Source organism: Petaurus breviceps, unplaced genomic scaffold, assembly GCF_028583685.1.
Source record: "Petaurus breviceps papuanus isolate PSGF00001 unplaced genomic scaffold, PetGlider_PUasm1.0 90847, whole genome shotgun sequence".
In the NCBI taxonomy this organism is placed as follows: Eukaryota; Metazoa; Chordata; class Mammalia; order Diprotodontia; family Petauridae; genus Petaurus; species Petaurus breviceps.
Genome location: NW_027187360.1, coordinates 12,419,583 through 12,435,267, shown reverse-complemented (window position 1 = coordinate 12,435,267; position 15,685 = coordinate 12,419,583). Strand labels below are relative to the sequence as shown.

The following is a 15,685-nucleotide window of genomic DNA, read 5'->3' as shown; positions in this document are numbered from 1 at the left end:
TGCTTTTTTACTGCCTGCCCCTAGGACTGTAATGTTCTCTCTCCTTACCTCTGCCGAGTAGCTTCTTGAAAGATGTAACTCAAATGCTACTTTCTCCAGGAGTCTTTTCCATTCCCCCTCCCTCACAAGTGCTGCTAGTCCCTCCCCTCTGAGATTACTTTGCATTTATAATGTATATATCTTGTGTATACAGAGTTATTTTAGTTTTCTCTTCCTCACTAGAATGTGAGCTCATTAAGAACAAGGGACCTTTTTTCAGTCTTTCTTTTTACACCCTCCCTACCCTTAGCCCAGTGTCTGGCATAGAATAAGCACTTAAATTCTTGTTGATTGCTCAATCTTATCCAATCCTCTCATTTTATAAATGAAGAAACCGAAATGCAGAATTGGGAGGTAACTTGCCCAAGATCACCCAGGTATAATGATTGGGCTTAGACTAGAACTCAGGTCTTTAGACTCTTATCCTAGGGATCTTTCCATCATAACCTGGCTGCTTCCCTCCCAGAAGTCAATTCTATTTAACTTGATTTAAATGATTATCTGGTGATAAGGTAGGAAAGCAACTGAGGCCGTAATTAACATCTGCTTGTGCTGGAGGTCTGAGCTGAACTGACCAAAAACATTCCCCAAGAGCCCTTTCTGGCCGGGTATCAGGCCTTGTGGAAAATATAAGGCAAGGCTTAAGAAGGAAGAGGACACATGTGCTTCTTATAAACCCATGGTCTAGGAGACTGTGAGACCATGGAAAGGAAGTAACAACTGAATTTGAGCTGGAATTAACCAAATCCTGTTAGTGACATCCTTTGGTCAGTTATTTAATGCTTTGATTTTTAAAGTTATGGCATTTATTTAAAAATATATTTTGTGTCTACAGAATTATTTTAATTTTCTCTTCCTCACTAGAATGTGAGTTCATTAAGAACAAGGGACCTTGTTTTAGTCTTTCTTTTGTTTTTATGTCCCATTTCTTTCCTGGTGTACTTCCCTTCCTCCCCTGCCTCTCATGCCCAGCCATTGAATCCTCCCTTTTAGCACAGAAAAAAGAACAGTTAAGCAAAAACAACCAACAAACACAGAGGTGACTAAAATATCTGACAGGATTTGTAACACTCCACATCCTCAACAGAACAGAAGGAAAGGAGTTTCATGATCTGTTCTCCTGGGCCCTCAGTAGTCATTAGAATTAATCAGTTAAAGTACGTTTCAATGTTATTTTCATTTATGTTATAGTCATCATTGTATATATTGTTCTTCTAGTTCAGTTTATTTCCTTCCAAGCAAATCTTCCCATGCTTCCCTGGATTCCTCATATTCATCATTTCTTAGGGTGAAATTACATTCAGATATGCCAATCATTCAGCCACTTCTGAGTTGATGGGTACCTACTTTGTTTCCAGGTTTGCCATCACAAAAAGTGCTGCTATCAACATCTTGGTATATCTATTATAGGGAATTTCCTTTTCTCTTTGACCTCCTTAATCTATATGCACAGTAATGAGATCACTGGGTCAAAGGTTATGAAGAGTTCAGTGACGTTTCTCCTGATTCCAAATTGGTTTTCAGAATGGTTGGGTCATATAACTTGAATTCATCAGTGGCGTCTGGGTTCTCTCTTATTATCTCCTTATTTTTCTTAACCATCTGTTAGCTTTTTTTGGTGTCATTTCCAGTACAAAAATCATTCCCCTTGGCAGAAACCATAAGAATCGAGCAGATTTTCTTTCCCTCCTTTGTCATCTATCCTTGTCCTGTCTACCTCCAGCAGCTCTCAAGTCCACTCTTGGATCCTCCATTTTCTTCCCATACAACTTAAAAAATATTCTTCCCCTTTTTGTTGTCTTTATCTAGCTTCAGCTTATCCTGAGCTTTAACACTTCCAAGATCAGTTTTATAGTATTATGCTCTTAGACGCACAGGGGGCATTTCTAGATGCTTGTTGTTTGAGTGATTGATAGCTTCTGCCTTCTGTACATATCTTTGTCATAATCTAAGTTGGTTGGTAAGTTCTCTGTGTATCCACAATAGTCTTTTGATATAACTCCCATTCTTTTCCCTCCTTATGGGAATTGTTTCCCTTTATGTCTTCAGAATGTCTTTCTTTAGAATTCCCATTACTCCTGAGCTGACTTCCTGTGTAGTTTCTACTGATCCTTCCTCAGAACCCCTCAAAGTTTTCCACCAACTGTAGCCCCCTTATGTGTTCCTCCTTGCTAGTGAGAATCAGGTACACAATAGAATTTCCTCTTGTTGGTTCCTCCATTTTTTAAAGAATGAAATTCTTTCTCTTTTAAAGGCAGATCATGAAGTTATGAGAGAACTTCAGGACATGTCTAGATAATTAAACTCCTTCCTCCTCTCCCCCCCATGACTATAATATATTTTTCAGTGTGTGTGTGTGTGTGTGTGTGTGTGTGTGTGTGTGTGTATGTGTGTGTGTGTGCCACAAGCGTGTACCAGGCTTGGGATCACTCTCCTGAGTGCATCTGTTTCCTGTTTCTGACTAGGTGGGCTCTAGTGTACTCTAATAGGATACTCACTTCTGCTTCTCTCCTCTTGATTTTTACCTAAATTCTCTCCAGAATGCTTCTCCTCTCAGGTTCCTGGATCTCCTCACTTAAGTATTCCTTCTTAATATACAATGACACTCCATGCCACTTTTATCTCTTCTTCATCCTGAGACCTTTGAGTTCAAATTAGTCTCCTGACATTTGTACCTCCTGCTTGGTAAAACTTTGGTTTTTTGTGTATAGATATTAGAGACCATGGATTTTACACCTGGTTTCTTGGATTTTCTTTTACATACTTACGGGTGCCTCAGTTGCTATTTCTCTTCCTCCATTGCAGCTGAATTTAGATATGAATAATATAGTCATCTTTTAATACTGGGAAACTAAACCTTTTTCATGCAGTCTTGCTCAAGGATAATGATTTATGGTTAGCCATTGTAAACTTAACCAGGGGCTGATCACACAGGTTTCAGATTAGCCAGGCTTCTTGCTTCCTTTTTCCTCCTCTCAGCCGTCAATTAGGCATCTCTACCAGGAGAAAAACATGAATCTTCAGCTAGTCATCATGCCTTTTTAGGTGCTTGGACCAGGAGTTTGAGGAGAAAGATAAAGTGAACAAATCTAAAGGTCTTTAAGGATTTTCATGTTCCAAGTATCCACCATTACTGGTAGAGAATTTGGAATTTTCATTTTCCTAGATCATCCAAGTCCCACATGTGCCCCACCCCCCAGGCTTACACAATACCTAGCTAATTGGATGTCCTGGTAACTTATAGCCAGTGTCCTCAGTTGGCCCGAACAAATGAATAACTTCTTTCCTTTCCTCGGGTAGTACCCTGTGAGGCCATAGGTAATGACTTTCAGTTGAAAAGTCCTTGGTGCCTCCCTGTTGTTTTTCACTGGCTAAGGCCCCTGATGAGATGCTCTAATCCTAATAGTATATACTTGGTGGGGCGGCCAGGTAGCACAGCGAGTAAGAGCACCGGCTCCAGTGTTGAGAACACCTGGAGATCGAATCCCGGGCTCAGCCACTTAGCACCCACCCAGAAACACCTGGCCGTGTAACCTTGAGCAAGTTACTTAACCCCAATTGCTTAGGGGCAGCCAGGTGGCTCAGCGAGTAAGAGCATCGGCTCCAGTGTCGGGATGACCTGGATCAAAATCGGGCTCAGATACTTAGCACCACACCCAGAAATAATAACTGGCCGTGTAACCTTGAGCAAGTTACTTAACCCCAATTGCTTTAAAAAAAAAATAGTATATACCTGGTACCTTAAGGAGTGTTAAGGCATACAGCCAGCCATTACCCTAAGCTGTCCTAAGCCCAACTAGGATGTGTCACAGGGCTCTACCCTAAGCTGAAATAATCAGTTTGGTTTAAGCTAAAGCTACTACCACCAACTTGCCTACAAGCAACATTTTTTGCTGTGAATCTGATTCTTAGAACTTTGCTGAGTTTGCGGCTGATTGATTAAGAACTAGTAGTTCTGGGATGAAAGAAGGAAGGACTCCTATGTTTCTTTATCCAGCATCAGACTACTTCAAGGAGGCAGTAAAGTCTGTGCTGGGGAGGAGGATATGGTACATTCGATTCCCAGTAGTTTAGCTAGGTGGGATCAGATTCAGTTCAGTCATGAAATACCTACTGTGTGACAGGCAGTTTCATGTTGTGGATGTTTGTCCCTCTTGGAGTCAAGAAGGCTTGGGTTCAAGTGGCACCTCTGATACAAATTATTTCTTTGGCTACAAATAAGGCACTTCAGCTCTCTAAGACCTTCAGGTTATAGTAACTGCTAATCCACATTGGTGATTGGAGTTTCCGAGGCTAGTAGTTCTTGTACTTAAGTTTCCCCTACCAATGAAATCACACGTCTTGACAAAGGAGGAGGAGGAGAAAGAAAGCACAAGGCATTGTATATTGAGGATACAACGATAAGATTATTTAGTCTGTTCCCTCAGTGAGCTCACATCATGCCCTTGCTCAATTTCTAAGTTTTACAGACAGAGCTTAAGTAGGTCTGGGATTCTGGAGCTGCCTAGAAGCATTTAGGAACAGTAGAAAGAACCCTGGATTTTGATTCAGGGGCTTGACGTCAAAATCTTGTGAAGCTTCTTACTGCATGTGAAAGTACTACATGTACAAGTCACTTATCCTTTGGGCTTTAGTTACCTTATCTGTAAAATGAGGGATTTGGACTAGACAACTTCTTAGGTCCCTTCCAGCTCTAAAGCCTATGATCCTGGGGATATAGGAGCACCTAGTGATCAAGGAAGAGCTGATTTATAGGATTAGATTTCTAATTATTATTGCATTTTTATCACTTAATACCTTTCTTTCTTTTCTCCTTCCTTCCTACTTTCTCTTCACTTCCCTTCCATATTCAAAAGGATCACCAATCCATTTCCCTTTAGAAGTGTATATATACCCCTTTCCTTCCTTAAATCATCTTCTAGATGGGATATCAGTTATCAGTGTTGGCTTAAATGTCCCATTTGAATGATTTGAGGAGGGTCATTATTCTGAGTTTCAGAGGTGTTTGTCTCAAATCTTTGTAACCTATCAGCCAAATTCCTGGCAACCCAGAAGGCTTGAATCATGTAACCAAGGGAAGCCTCAAGGCCTTTCACCCAACCTCCCATATCAAGTTAGCTCTCTCTCCTCCTTGGTTTTCCTCTCACTGGAATGTTAGAGTAATTGACTCCATAGCCCCTTCAGAATGCTGCCAGCACATTCTGAAGGGGATTCATTCTGGGGGAAACAAGAACAGCAATTCCATTCCCCCTCACTCCCTCCATGGGATGGAGCTAGTTTCTCCACAAGTTGGCTGGCCACACAAAGCAACATCCTTCTGAAAGAGATTATACTGAGAGAGGCTTCTGCGGCCCGCTGCTGGAAGCCAGATGGGGGTTTGATTATTTTTATTGAATCCATTCCCGATTTCACCACATACATACATACATACACATACATACATATGTACATACATACATATGTATATGGTGAAATAAAATGAATGACTGAACTGAAATTCATATGAGGATTTGACAGGTGTTTTAAAGAATGTATGTAGAAGGGGTAGTAATAGTATGTAAGTAAACCTTCCTGCCAGACTATGTCAGCCGTGGGAGCTGGAGACTTTTAGTTAATGGGTCCCTAAAGACTGAACTTTCGCTTGGAGAAATGTGTACTCCACTATCCGGTTTTTAAAGATGTTCATGTGGCTATGTGTTTGTGTCACTGTGGTAGCAATACAGTTGATACTGGGATGTGTATTTTATCTTCGCCTCCTTTCCTGATTCAGAAAACAGTAGCAGTGACCAGAGGCAAGCCTGCAAGAAACACGAACTCTACGTCAGTTTCCGAGACCTGGGATGGCAGGTAAGTCCATCAACCCCAATGCTGAGTGATCGTGGGGCCACAGGTAGCATTTTTGTGACCTCCATAGAGGGGAGTCATATCATTCTACAGTTGAGTTGAATGGCCTATGTCCTCTGGCTTCAACTTATATTGTGGGTGGGTCATTATTCTGACTGATGTGAATGTGGCCACAGGAAAAAAATATTGAATCTGTGCTCCACTTGAGAGAAGTGGTTTCTGTTCACTAGGGTGGGAAATGTTATCTTTTGCAAAAGGAGGTTCTTCTGGATCATGTGGGTTGCTGGCTATTGATGTAACAGCAGAAATAATCCTGAGTTAACAAGCATTAAATACCCACTGTTTATGATGGACAGCTGAAGGTATCAAGGAAAAAACAGATTGTGATTCCTGCCCTTCTAGAGCTTCTAGTCTAATGTAGAACAAGTACATGTGAGATATATACAAAACTAATCAATAGAGATATATAACCACATCATAGCACTTAGGCCTCCCTAGAACTGTCTTCATATTCTCTGCCTCGAGGTCATGTTACCGTGATAGGAAACATTTGGAAATTTGCTCCCTTGAGAAAGGACCAAGACTTTACTGAATTCCATGTTATAGTGAAATGCCAATGGATTTGCAGGTTTATGGAATCTTATAGTAATAACAATGATGAGGATGATATTAATAATAATAGCTAGCATTTGTTAACTGTGCTTTAAGTTTGTCAAGTGATTTATAAGGCATTTCATTTATGTGGAATCATACATGTAATACTAGGTGGCACAGTGGATAGAGTGGTAGGCTTGGAGTCAGGAAGACTCATCTTCCTAAGTTAAAATCTGGCTTCAGTCACTTACTAGCTCCATGACCCTTGGCAAATCACTTAATGCTGTTTGCCTCAGTTTCCTCATCTGTAAAATGAGCTGGAGAAAAAAAATGGCAAACCACTCAAGTATCTTTGCCAAGAAAACCCCAAATGGGGTCATGAAGAGTTAGACGTGACTGGAATGACTTAACAACAATACAATTTCCTTTGATGCTTAAAACAACCCTGAAAGACATGTGCTAGAAGTATTATGCAATAATATATGCAGAAGTGCTTTGCAAACCTTAAAGCTCTACGTGAATGTTAGCTATTATTATCCTCATTTTACACATGAGGAGACTGAAGCTGACCAGAGTTATGACTTGCCCAGCATTACAAACTGTGAAATAGATAAGGCAGCACCCCACTCTTCTGTGATTTCCCCCATACTCAGCATCTCTTCTTCGCTGATACAGAATGCCCCAACTCTGATGCCCTTGGAATTTATTCTCCCAGTTAGGTCATAAGAAAAGCAAAGGACAGTCTCTCCTGCTTACTGTGTATCCCCCATTATGACTAGCAAATTGTAGCAGCAAGCACCCCAGTGTCTTCAGGGTTTGCTGCCAATACAGGTTCTTAGATCTGCTTTGATAAAGGAAAGCAACTCAAAATGGGTTAACAAGCTTACTTTAATCAGTCAAACATGTATCGTTTACCTCGTTCAGGGGAAAGAGGTCAGCACCCCGAACTTCAGAATATACAGACAGAATTATCAAGACAGAAACAGATCAAGTAGACAGATTTCCAAACTGTCCAACCATTACATCCATACCCAATCAACATCTGGGTTTCAATGTCTGGGTTTTTCAAAGCCTGGGGGCTCTGGACAACTGGCTTCCCAGAATCCACATCAAATCACAGAACACTTCTCAAAGTGAGCCGCAAAACAAAGCTACACATCAGGGTTTATATAGCCTTCTCCTGGCTCAGAGAATGTAACAACCTTCTGGACCCACTGGCCAATCAAGAAGTATCTACTGAAAAACAAGCCTCCCACCCCAGGCTCCAGGTGCACTTTAGCCTAGGGGCAGGGAAGATCTTCAAATTTTACATTCCCATTACACAAATGTAAGGTACATATCATTGCAATATTTCCCTCTCTCTTCATCTTCTTTGTGAGTTATTAAACAAGTAACTCATGATGCTCTGTCTCTATTTTTTCCAGGATTGGATAATTGCCCCGGAAGGTTATGCAGCCTACTATTGTGAAGGAGAGTGTGCTTTTCCCTTGAATTCTTACATGAATGCCACAAACCATGCTATTGTTCAGACACTGGTAGGTTCTTTCTGCCTTCATCCTCATAAGCTTGCTTGCTTTTGGAGCTTTATGACTGAGGAAGCCCAACTGGCTGAAAATCAGTCTTCAGTTTTGTACTAGGAAGATGAATTGTCTTGTCTCTTCTTTTGAAATGTTGGAAGTAATGGCCTGTTCTCCTTTGAGTGAATGCAAGGTTGGAGTTGGAACAAAAATCTGCATGGGGCTAATTGTTCTTTGTTGTAGGTAATAAGAAGGAACTAAATTTAGGTAGACTGTCAGAAGGTGACCCTCTGCTGGTCTCAATTTTCAGGGAGGGATTGAATTGATGGTCATGTCCTTGACAAAGTGACTCCATTCCCAATGCTGTGCCCATGTAGTCAGTGTCTTACATCTGCTGCCATAGCCTTGGAGCTCTTGTCCTTGAAGGTTCAAAAGGAAGTGATAAATGGCCATACTCCATCTCTGCCTTTAGAGACTGGGGTCTTTGTTTCATCTAAGCCAGTGGAGTGATGTCAGGACGATATTCATTCATTCAACAAATGTTCATTAAATATCTTCTAGGTTCAGACCACTGTGTGAACTACTGGGAGAGATATAGAGTTTTGGTAATACTGTGAGTTCTTAGGCTCTTGGAATTACAGTTTAGGAAAAATATAAGGCAAACTCAATAAAACATCAATAAGAAATATTATGGTATATAATATTACATGTGACAGACAGCATAGTATAATAGGAAGGGTCTTGGGTTTCTTTTTTTTGCTTTTTTTTGGAGGAGGGAAGGTAGGGCAATTGGGGTTAAGTGACTTGCCCAAGGTCACACGGCTAGTTTTGTGTTAAGTGTCTGAGGCCGGATTTGAACTCAGGTCCTCTTGACTCCAGGGTCGATGCTCTATTCACTGTGCCACCTAGCTTCCCCAGGGTCTTGGATTTCAAGTCAGGGACCTGGATTTGTATTCTGGCTTTGTGATTTATTACCTATTTTGAATTATTAATTTGAGCTTTTGTTAGCCTTCACCCCCTCATTTGTGAAATCAGAGATTTGGACTTGAGTATCTCTGAGGGTCTTGGCAGCTCTAGATTTATTCCATTGTACCTTAGGTCATGAGTGATAAACATATTAATTCTATAATTAACATATTAGAGAGAAGCAAAACAAAGTTGTTGTTTGTCCTTCATTCTCAAAGAGGACCAGGACATCAGGAAGGTGATGCCATGACTTGCCAGTGAATTGGATTTAAGTGAGGCAGGGCTGTGCAAAGTCACCAGCCTCACTTTATCCTCCAGAGCCATCTGGGTCCAGTGCTCAGATACAGATCAGGACGACTGGAGGTGGCCCCCAGCAAAACAAAGTGCTTACTTAGTATATGACTGATGTGGAATGAAGAACTGAGTTAGAATGTTGGAGAGAATATATCTCCCTAGCATGAGGACAAGAGTTGGGATGTAGAAGGATGTGGCGAATCAGTCTATGAATTCCCTGAGAAAAGAAGGAAAATGTCCTAGGGATTCATAGATTTTGGTCATCAGGATCTGGACTGGGTGATAAATTTGGGTATCATAAGCCTCAAGAGAGGAGAGAAAGAATAACACAGAGAGATAAAAACACAGACATTCCAAGGGTGGGAGGTAGAGAGTAGATCAGCTTTGAACATAGATTTCACAGAGGGGAGTAATTTGAGATAGGTCAGAGAGGTATTGTGGTATTGGATTTTGGAAAGATTTGGATCCCAGGCAAAGGTGTTATAACCTTACTCAGCAAGCAGTAACTACTGAAGAGTTACAGGATCATATCTAAGGAATATTCTGTCTGTATTTGAGGGATGTTTTGGAAGGGTAGAGAGTGGATATAGGAAGACTCTTTAGTGGACTATTGCGATACTTCTGGAGGGCAACATTCAAGTTAGGAGAAGAGAGAACCCATTGTTCCAAGTGAGTGGGTGGGTTAGAGCTGGGGGTGAGGGGGCAAAGGCTTCAAGTTCAACAACAGAGATTGTGCCAATGGACAGCATCTGCTGGGAGACTCAGGATTCTGAGTGACATTCCCAGTCTTCATCAGGAGATAGATACAGAGAGTGTGCCCAGGCTTGTGTCTAGCTCTAGCCCAAGCTGATGTGCTCAGTTGTAGTTGCTAAGATGTACTGATAATTCAGAAACAAAGATGAAACATATGTTGGTTGCTTATTGCATACTTAATATTTAACCTCATACTAGGAGTGTGGGAAGCCAAAGAACATCTCCGAGAACTCAGTCTAACTGGAGAGATATTACAGCTACATGAAACAAATAGCAAGGAATATAAAAAATGTTAGATGATTTAAATATTGAGTCATGAGGCTCAGGGAAGAGGATGATTCAACCCAGTAGACATTTATTAAGCACCTCTGGTGTGCAAAGGGAGGGATTCAAAGTTAAGGGATAATCCCTATCCTTGTTGAGCTAATAGTCCAGTAATGGGATACGATACATATATAAAGATCACGTTATTATTATAGAACAATGATCATTTCAAAGTGGTAGTGGGGGGGGACCACAGAAGACTTCATGGGGGAGGTGGCAGTTGGGATGGACTTGAAAAGACATATAGGAATTTAATAGGTATAAGGATTGAAGGACAAGGACTTCTCTATAAAGGGAACAACAGTATCAACAAAAGCAGGAAAGCTTAGGTTGTGTTTAGGGGACAATATGGAAGGGATTAATTTGAACTAAAGTTGGAAACATTTGTGGGAGTCCAAATGCCAAACTAAGGATTTGGAATTCTCTCCTGCTTAAAAGCCTCCAATGAGTCCCTTTTATTTACAGAGTGAAGCCTTGGCCAGATCTGTACATTAGTAGGATGATTCTGACAGTGATGTGGAGGAAGAATTGGAAAGGGAAGAGAGTAGATGAAGGGAGACCTGTTAGGAAGTTGATGAAACAGTTTGAAATAGACCTCTAATAGAATTTTGGCAATAGAAATAGAGAAGACGGGGGGAACATATGAAAAAGATTTCTGAGGTAGTAGATAAATGATTAGGTAACTGACCGGATGAAAGCTAAGGGAGAAGGATGAGTCAAAGACTACGTGAAAGTTCCAACATAAAGAACTATGATGGTGAAGGGTGACTTCGTGGACAAGATGGGACTTGGGCTGGGTCTTGAATAAATAATAAGAGCAAAGTTTTATGTAGTACTTTAAAGTTTGCAAAATACTTTACATATATTATTTCATTTGATCCTCACAATAACCCTGGGGGTAAGTGCTGTTGCTTTTCTCATTTTACAAATGTGGAAACTGAAGTTGAAAGAGGTTAAATGTTCAATCCAGGGTCACACAGCTAGTAAGTGTGTGAGGCAGGAACCAGGTCTTTCTGATTCTAGTATTCAATCGGCTATGAAGGAGTATGTTCAATAGGGGAAGCATAGAAGCAGGAGAAAGTATCTCATGCTCTTGGAAGACCAGTTTATGGTCCTTATTTGATAGCAGTGGGAGTTGTTTGGATAATTAGGATGAGCTGAGATTGCGAAGGGTCTTCAAAGCCAGTCTAAGGAATTTAATCTTGAGGGAGTAGGAAAATGGGAGCCATTGAATGTTTTTGAGTAGGACAGCAATATGATAAAAATGGTGATCAGATAAAATCTGTCTAGTAGTGGTATATATTCAACACTTAAGACCTCTCTAGTGTCTAATATACCCCCTTACAGATATTAAAGTGCTCAGTGAAGGTTTGTTAGATTGAAATGACTTCTCTGAATGACCATTTGTTGTTAAAATTGCTGTGTGGGTCAAGTTTTTCCTTTAATACCTTACTAATAAACTTCCTGCATTACCAGCCTTCCTGCTTTCTTCTCTCTTCTAAGCCTGACCTTGTCATTGGTCTAAAGGGAAACCCAAATCTGGGAGAGCAGATAAATTAGTATAAATCTACCCATACTGCTAAAAAAAAATTCTGTTTATATCCTATGGGAGATGGAGGTAGGAAAAAAACCCAGCATTAGTGGTCCAAAGTTTATGGACAAGACTTTGGCAATAACTTAACAAATACAACTATTTGTGGCTTATGTTCCACTTCTTTAGGACACCATTCTAAAAGGGATGTAATTGGAAGGGACCTGGAAAGTCAGCTAATACAACACCTAATCCAAGGGCAGTCAGTCATTCATTACAACAGTCTTGACAGTCAACCAATCTGGGCTTGAACATTTCCAGTGACTAGGAGGTTATTACCTTATAAGTCAGCCTCTTCCTTTGTTCTACAACTTGAAAAGGATGCTTCTCCTCCAAATGAACTGAAATCTGCCTTTTTGCAAAAGATCTGCCTGTTGGTTCTAGTTATGATTTCTGGAGCCACACAGAAGAGTTTTGGCAGTGTTAGCCTTCTAGATATATTAAATAGCTCTTATCTCTTTCCCCCTGCCCCTTAGTCTTCTGAAGAAACCCTGAATAGGTTTGGTTTCTTTAATTGTTCTTACATGACATGACTTCTAGACATTTAGTTGTCTCATTTACCTTCCTGTGGATATGTTTCCATTTATAAATTTCCCTCTTTAATTATGGGACCCAGAATTCTAATCTCAGTACTCTAGATGTGGTTGGACCAGAAAGGAATATGGCCTTTCTTGTTCCAGATGTTCTCCAAAGATGGGTATCCCATATTTTTCAGTGCAGAGATCTAGGATAAACAAAAATAATCTTCCTTGTTTTTCATGTAAATGAAAGGAGAGAAGAATCAAAACACATCTAAGAGGAGACCACTTTACCCTACTTTTTATTTCTCTTCCTTTCTAGGTACATTTTATAAACCCAGAGACTGTGCCGAAGCCTTGCTGTGCTCCAACCCAACTCAATGCTATCTCCGTTCTCTACTTTGATGATAGTTCCAATGTCATTCTTAAAAAATACAGGAACATGGTTGTCCGGGCCTGTGGTTGCCATTAGGCTTGCATCAGTTTAGCCTGAGGCTTCAGACCTTCTTGTGCTGCAGAAGGAACTCCGTTCTGGATCATTTGGCAAAGAGCTGGGGCCTTCCATAACACGTCCTTTTGAAAGGAGCCATGCTGTGCTGCCATTTTCAAGGGTGTGGTGTTTGTGTGTGTGTATGTGTGTGTGGGTGCGTGCATCTGTGCATGTGTGTAAAAGGTACAGGGATGATCGAGCAAAATCTCAAGAGCAAGATGCTACAAGCTGGCACAAGAAAAACAAAGCAGAAACAGTCTTACCGAAAACCTGGCCACGGTGATTGGCTTCTGAGTCTCAACCCAAAGATTACTCATTCTCTGAGGGTAATTATGGACACCCCTTCATCAAGGCCACCCAGCAGGGTAGGGATGTGTATGTTTGTGCGTGTGAGTGTGTGCACGTCTGTATGTGCCTAGTAAGAATGACTTGGAAGTTTCTGTAATAAAAGTCACAATAAAATGAATGAATGAAAAATGGTTAGGATGTTAGATACATTTCCTAAACAATTTATCCCAATTCCTTTATTTACCCCAACTTCATAAACAGAAGCTGTGGCTGGGTATCAGAGGGCCCTGAAATCCCAGAAAGTTCTCAACATTTGACTCACAAAAACAGAAAGCATGTATGGGTTTACTCACTCAAAACACAAGTAGGTAGAGGGGAAAATACATTTCCACTCTGGGGGATGTGTTGACGTTGATTGGAGAAGGAAAAATCCAAAGTAAATAAACTCCAAAGGACGTGTTCACTCTCTGTATTTGTGTTGTGTGTGCCAGAGACTAAATAGGCATGTTAAATACCAACAGAAATCTGATTTGCTGTTATGGGGAAAAACTGTCTAAGTCTGAAATCAAGGGGGACAGGGGAGACAAGTGGCAAATGACTTGTGTGATTCTGAACTTTGGGTGTTACACTGGCTTTGTAATGTTTGAACTTAAAAAAATCAGGATCTCTGAGAAGTCACTATCAGATTTCCATAGCAGTGGCTTCTAAGATGCCTTTTTGAGTTATCAAGTTTTGGAGATTTAGACAATTGTTTCAGAATTTGGGGTCCAGTAAAGGCCCTTGTGAGTCATGTAACTCAGACCTCAGAGAGGCAACCTCCATTATGTGCTGTATGCAAATTAACCAAGCACGAGGTTCCAGTGACAGACATTGGGAACCCATCTCTGCAAAAGACTTGATTTGAAAATGTCTCAGATATTTGAATATAGTTAATTTATGCTTAAAACAATCTCCAGTCAGCAAAGTAGATCCAAGGTGAACCTGCCAGGCTCTCCTTTGCATCTGAGGGTGGAGTGGCGTGCCCATCAAGCATGGCTTTGTGAGCATGGTATGCTATCTGAAGTCAGAAACTCCAAGCCATGCTCTTATTGGTCAGTCTTTGACTGTCTCTTCTGATTAGCTTCTTGATTCTAAGAGACAAAGGTGGGGGTAGGGATGACTTGGTGCCTTTTTAGCCTTTAAAGTGATGGTGCAAATCTTTACCATGCACCTTATTAAAACTATTTTGAGCCAACTTGCAAAATATTAAGACTTTTTCCAATGGTTCCTATATCTGAAGTAGTGAGAACAAAGGACAAGTTTATCTCAGATCAAGTCATGTGGGGACATTGAAAAATAAATACCTATTTCAAAAGTGAAAAAACTTTTGTTCATCCCTCAGTCAAATTGGCTCCCAGGAATATTGGGCTTTCAGGCTCCTGCTGCTTCCCAGTAGGTCAGACTGTGATGCCTCATCAGCTGGGGGCAGAATATTCTGTTTGGACTGAGCTGAGGACTTTAGAGTCATAGTGTGTTGGCTCTAGGCATAAGCAGTCCCGTAGTCAGTACTGTCTCAATCCTTTACCCAGACCAGGCTCCTGTGGCTGCTGGGTTAGCTTACTTATTTGTTTGTACATTTTAAGTGTAAATAGTTGTCACGACAGAAAAATTATTTATTTCCATCCCAGTTTCCTCCTTAATCACTTGTTCAGGAAAATGATTTTCATCTCTTTAAACACTTTTTGTTTCCTTATTTAAGAAAATATTTATTTTAACAGTTGGACAGATATGTACACTTCTGTTTTTTTTCCTCCTTCCAATAGAGCAGTCCTTAGAGAAATTTTGTACAAAAATAGAAAAATAAAGCATTTTGACTTTTTACTGCAAAGAAACTTGGTTTGTGATCATTTCCCACCTAAACTTGGCCTTTGGGCTTAAGAGGTAGGTGATGTGGACGAGAATGGTATTGTTCACCAAATGATATGGGGTCCTTCACTTTTTGTGTGATATACCCTTTTGGCAGTTTGAAGAAGCCTATAGACCCCTTCTCAGAATGTTTTTAAATACTTTTCATAAAATACGTAGGATCACAAAAGGAAACCATATAACAAAATAGTTATCAAAATATTTTTAAAAAATCTGTTCCACAAATTAAGATGTGGTGCCAGGAATACCAGACTGAGTCAGAATGGATTTCCCATTTGGGCAAGTCATTTAACCTTAGTTTTCTCACTTGTAAAATGGGAATTATGGTATTTGAAGGTACCTGCCTGATGAATTTTTGAGGATCCAATATTTGAACTCTTCCCATAAAATGTTGTATCAACGCACATGCTTGCTTCTGCCAGGAGGCTCTTTTAAAAAAGCGAATGGGCATCTTCATTCTCTGATGCAGCTGTTTTAGGTCTCGGTATAGGAGAGATTGAACAACACAAAATGAAACAACAAAAAATTTTGAGTGTTTGATAGGTTCAACTACAAAGATCCT

The 15,685-nt window shown here is 40.5% G+C and overlaps 1 protein-coding gene across 1 annotated transcript in view; it reads left to right on the top strand.

The window, feature by feature from the left end:
• The window catches only part of BMP7 (bone morphogenetic protein 7), a 97,302-nt gene extending 82,213 nt beyond the window's left edge, over positions 1–15,089 (top strand). Inside the window, exons 6-8 of the mRNA XM_069072461.1 lie at positions 5,810–5,886; positions 7,902–8,012; positions 12,763–15,089. Of these exons, the coding sequence (XP_068928562.1) occupies positions 5,810–5,886; positions 7,902–8,012; positions 12,763–12,912 (338 nt within the window). The 3' untranslated portion in view covers positions 12,913–15,089. The remainder of the gene's footprint in view (positions 1–5,809; positions 5,887–7,901; positions 8,013–12,762) is intronic.
• Positions 15,090–15,685: the final 596 nt, after the last annotated feature.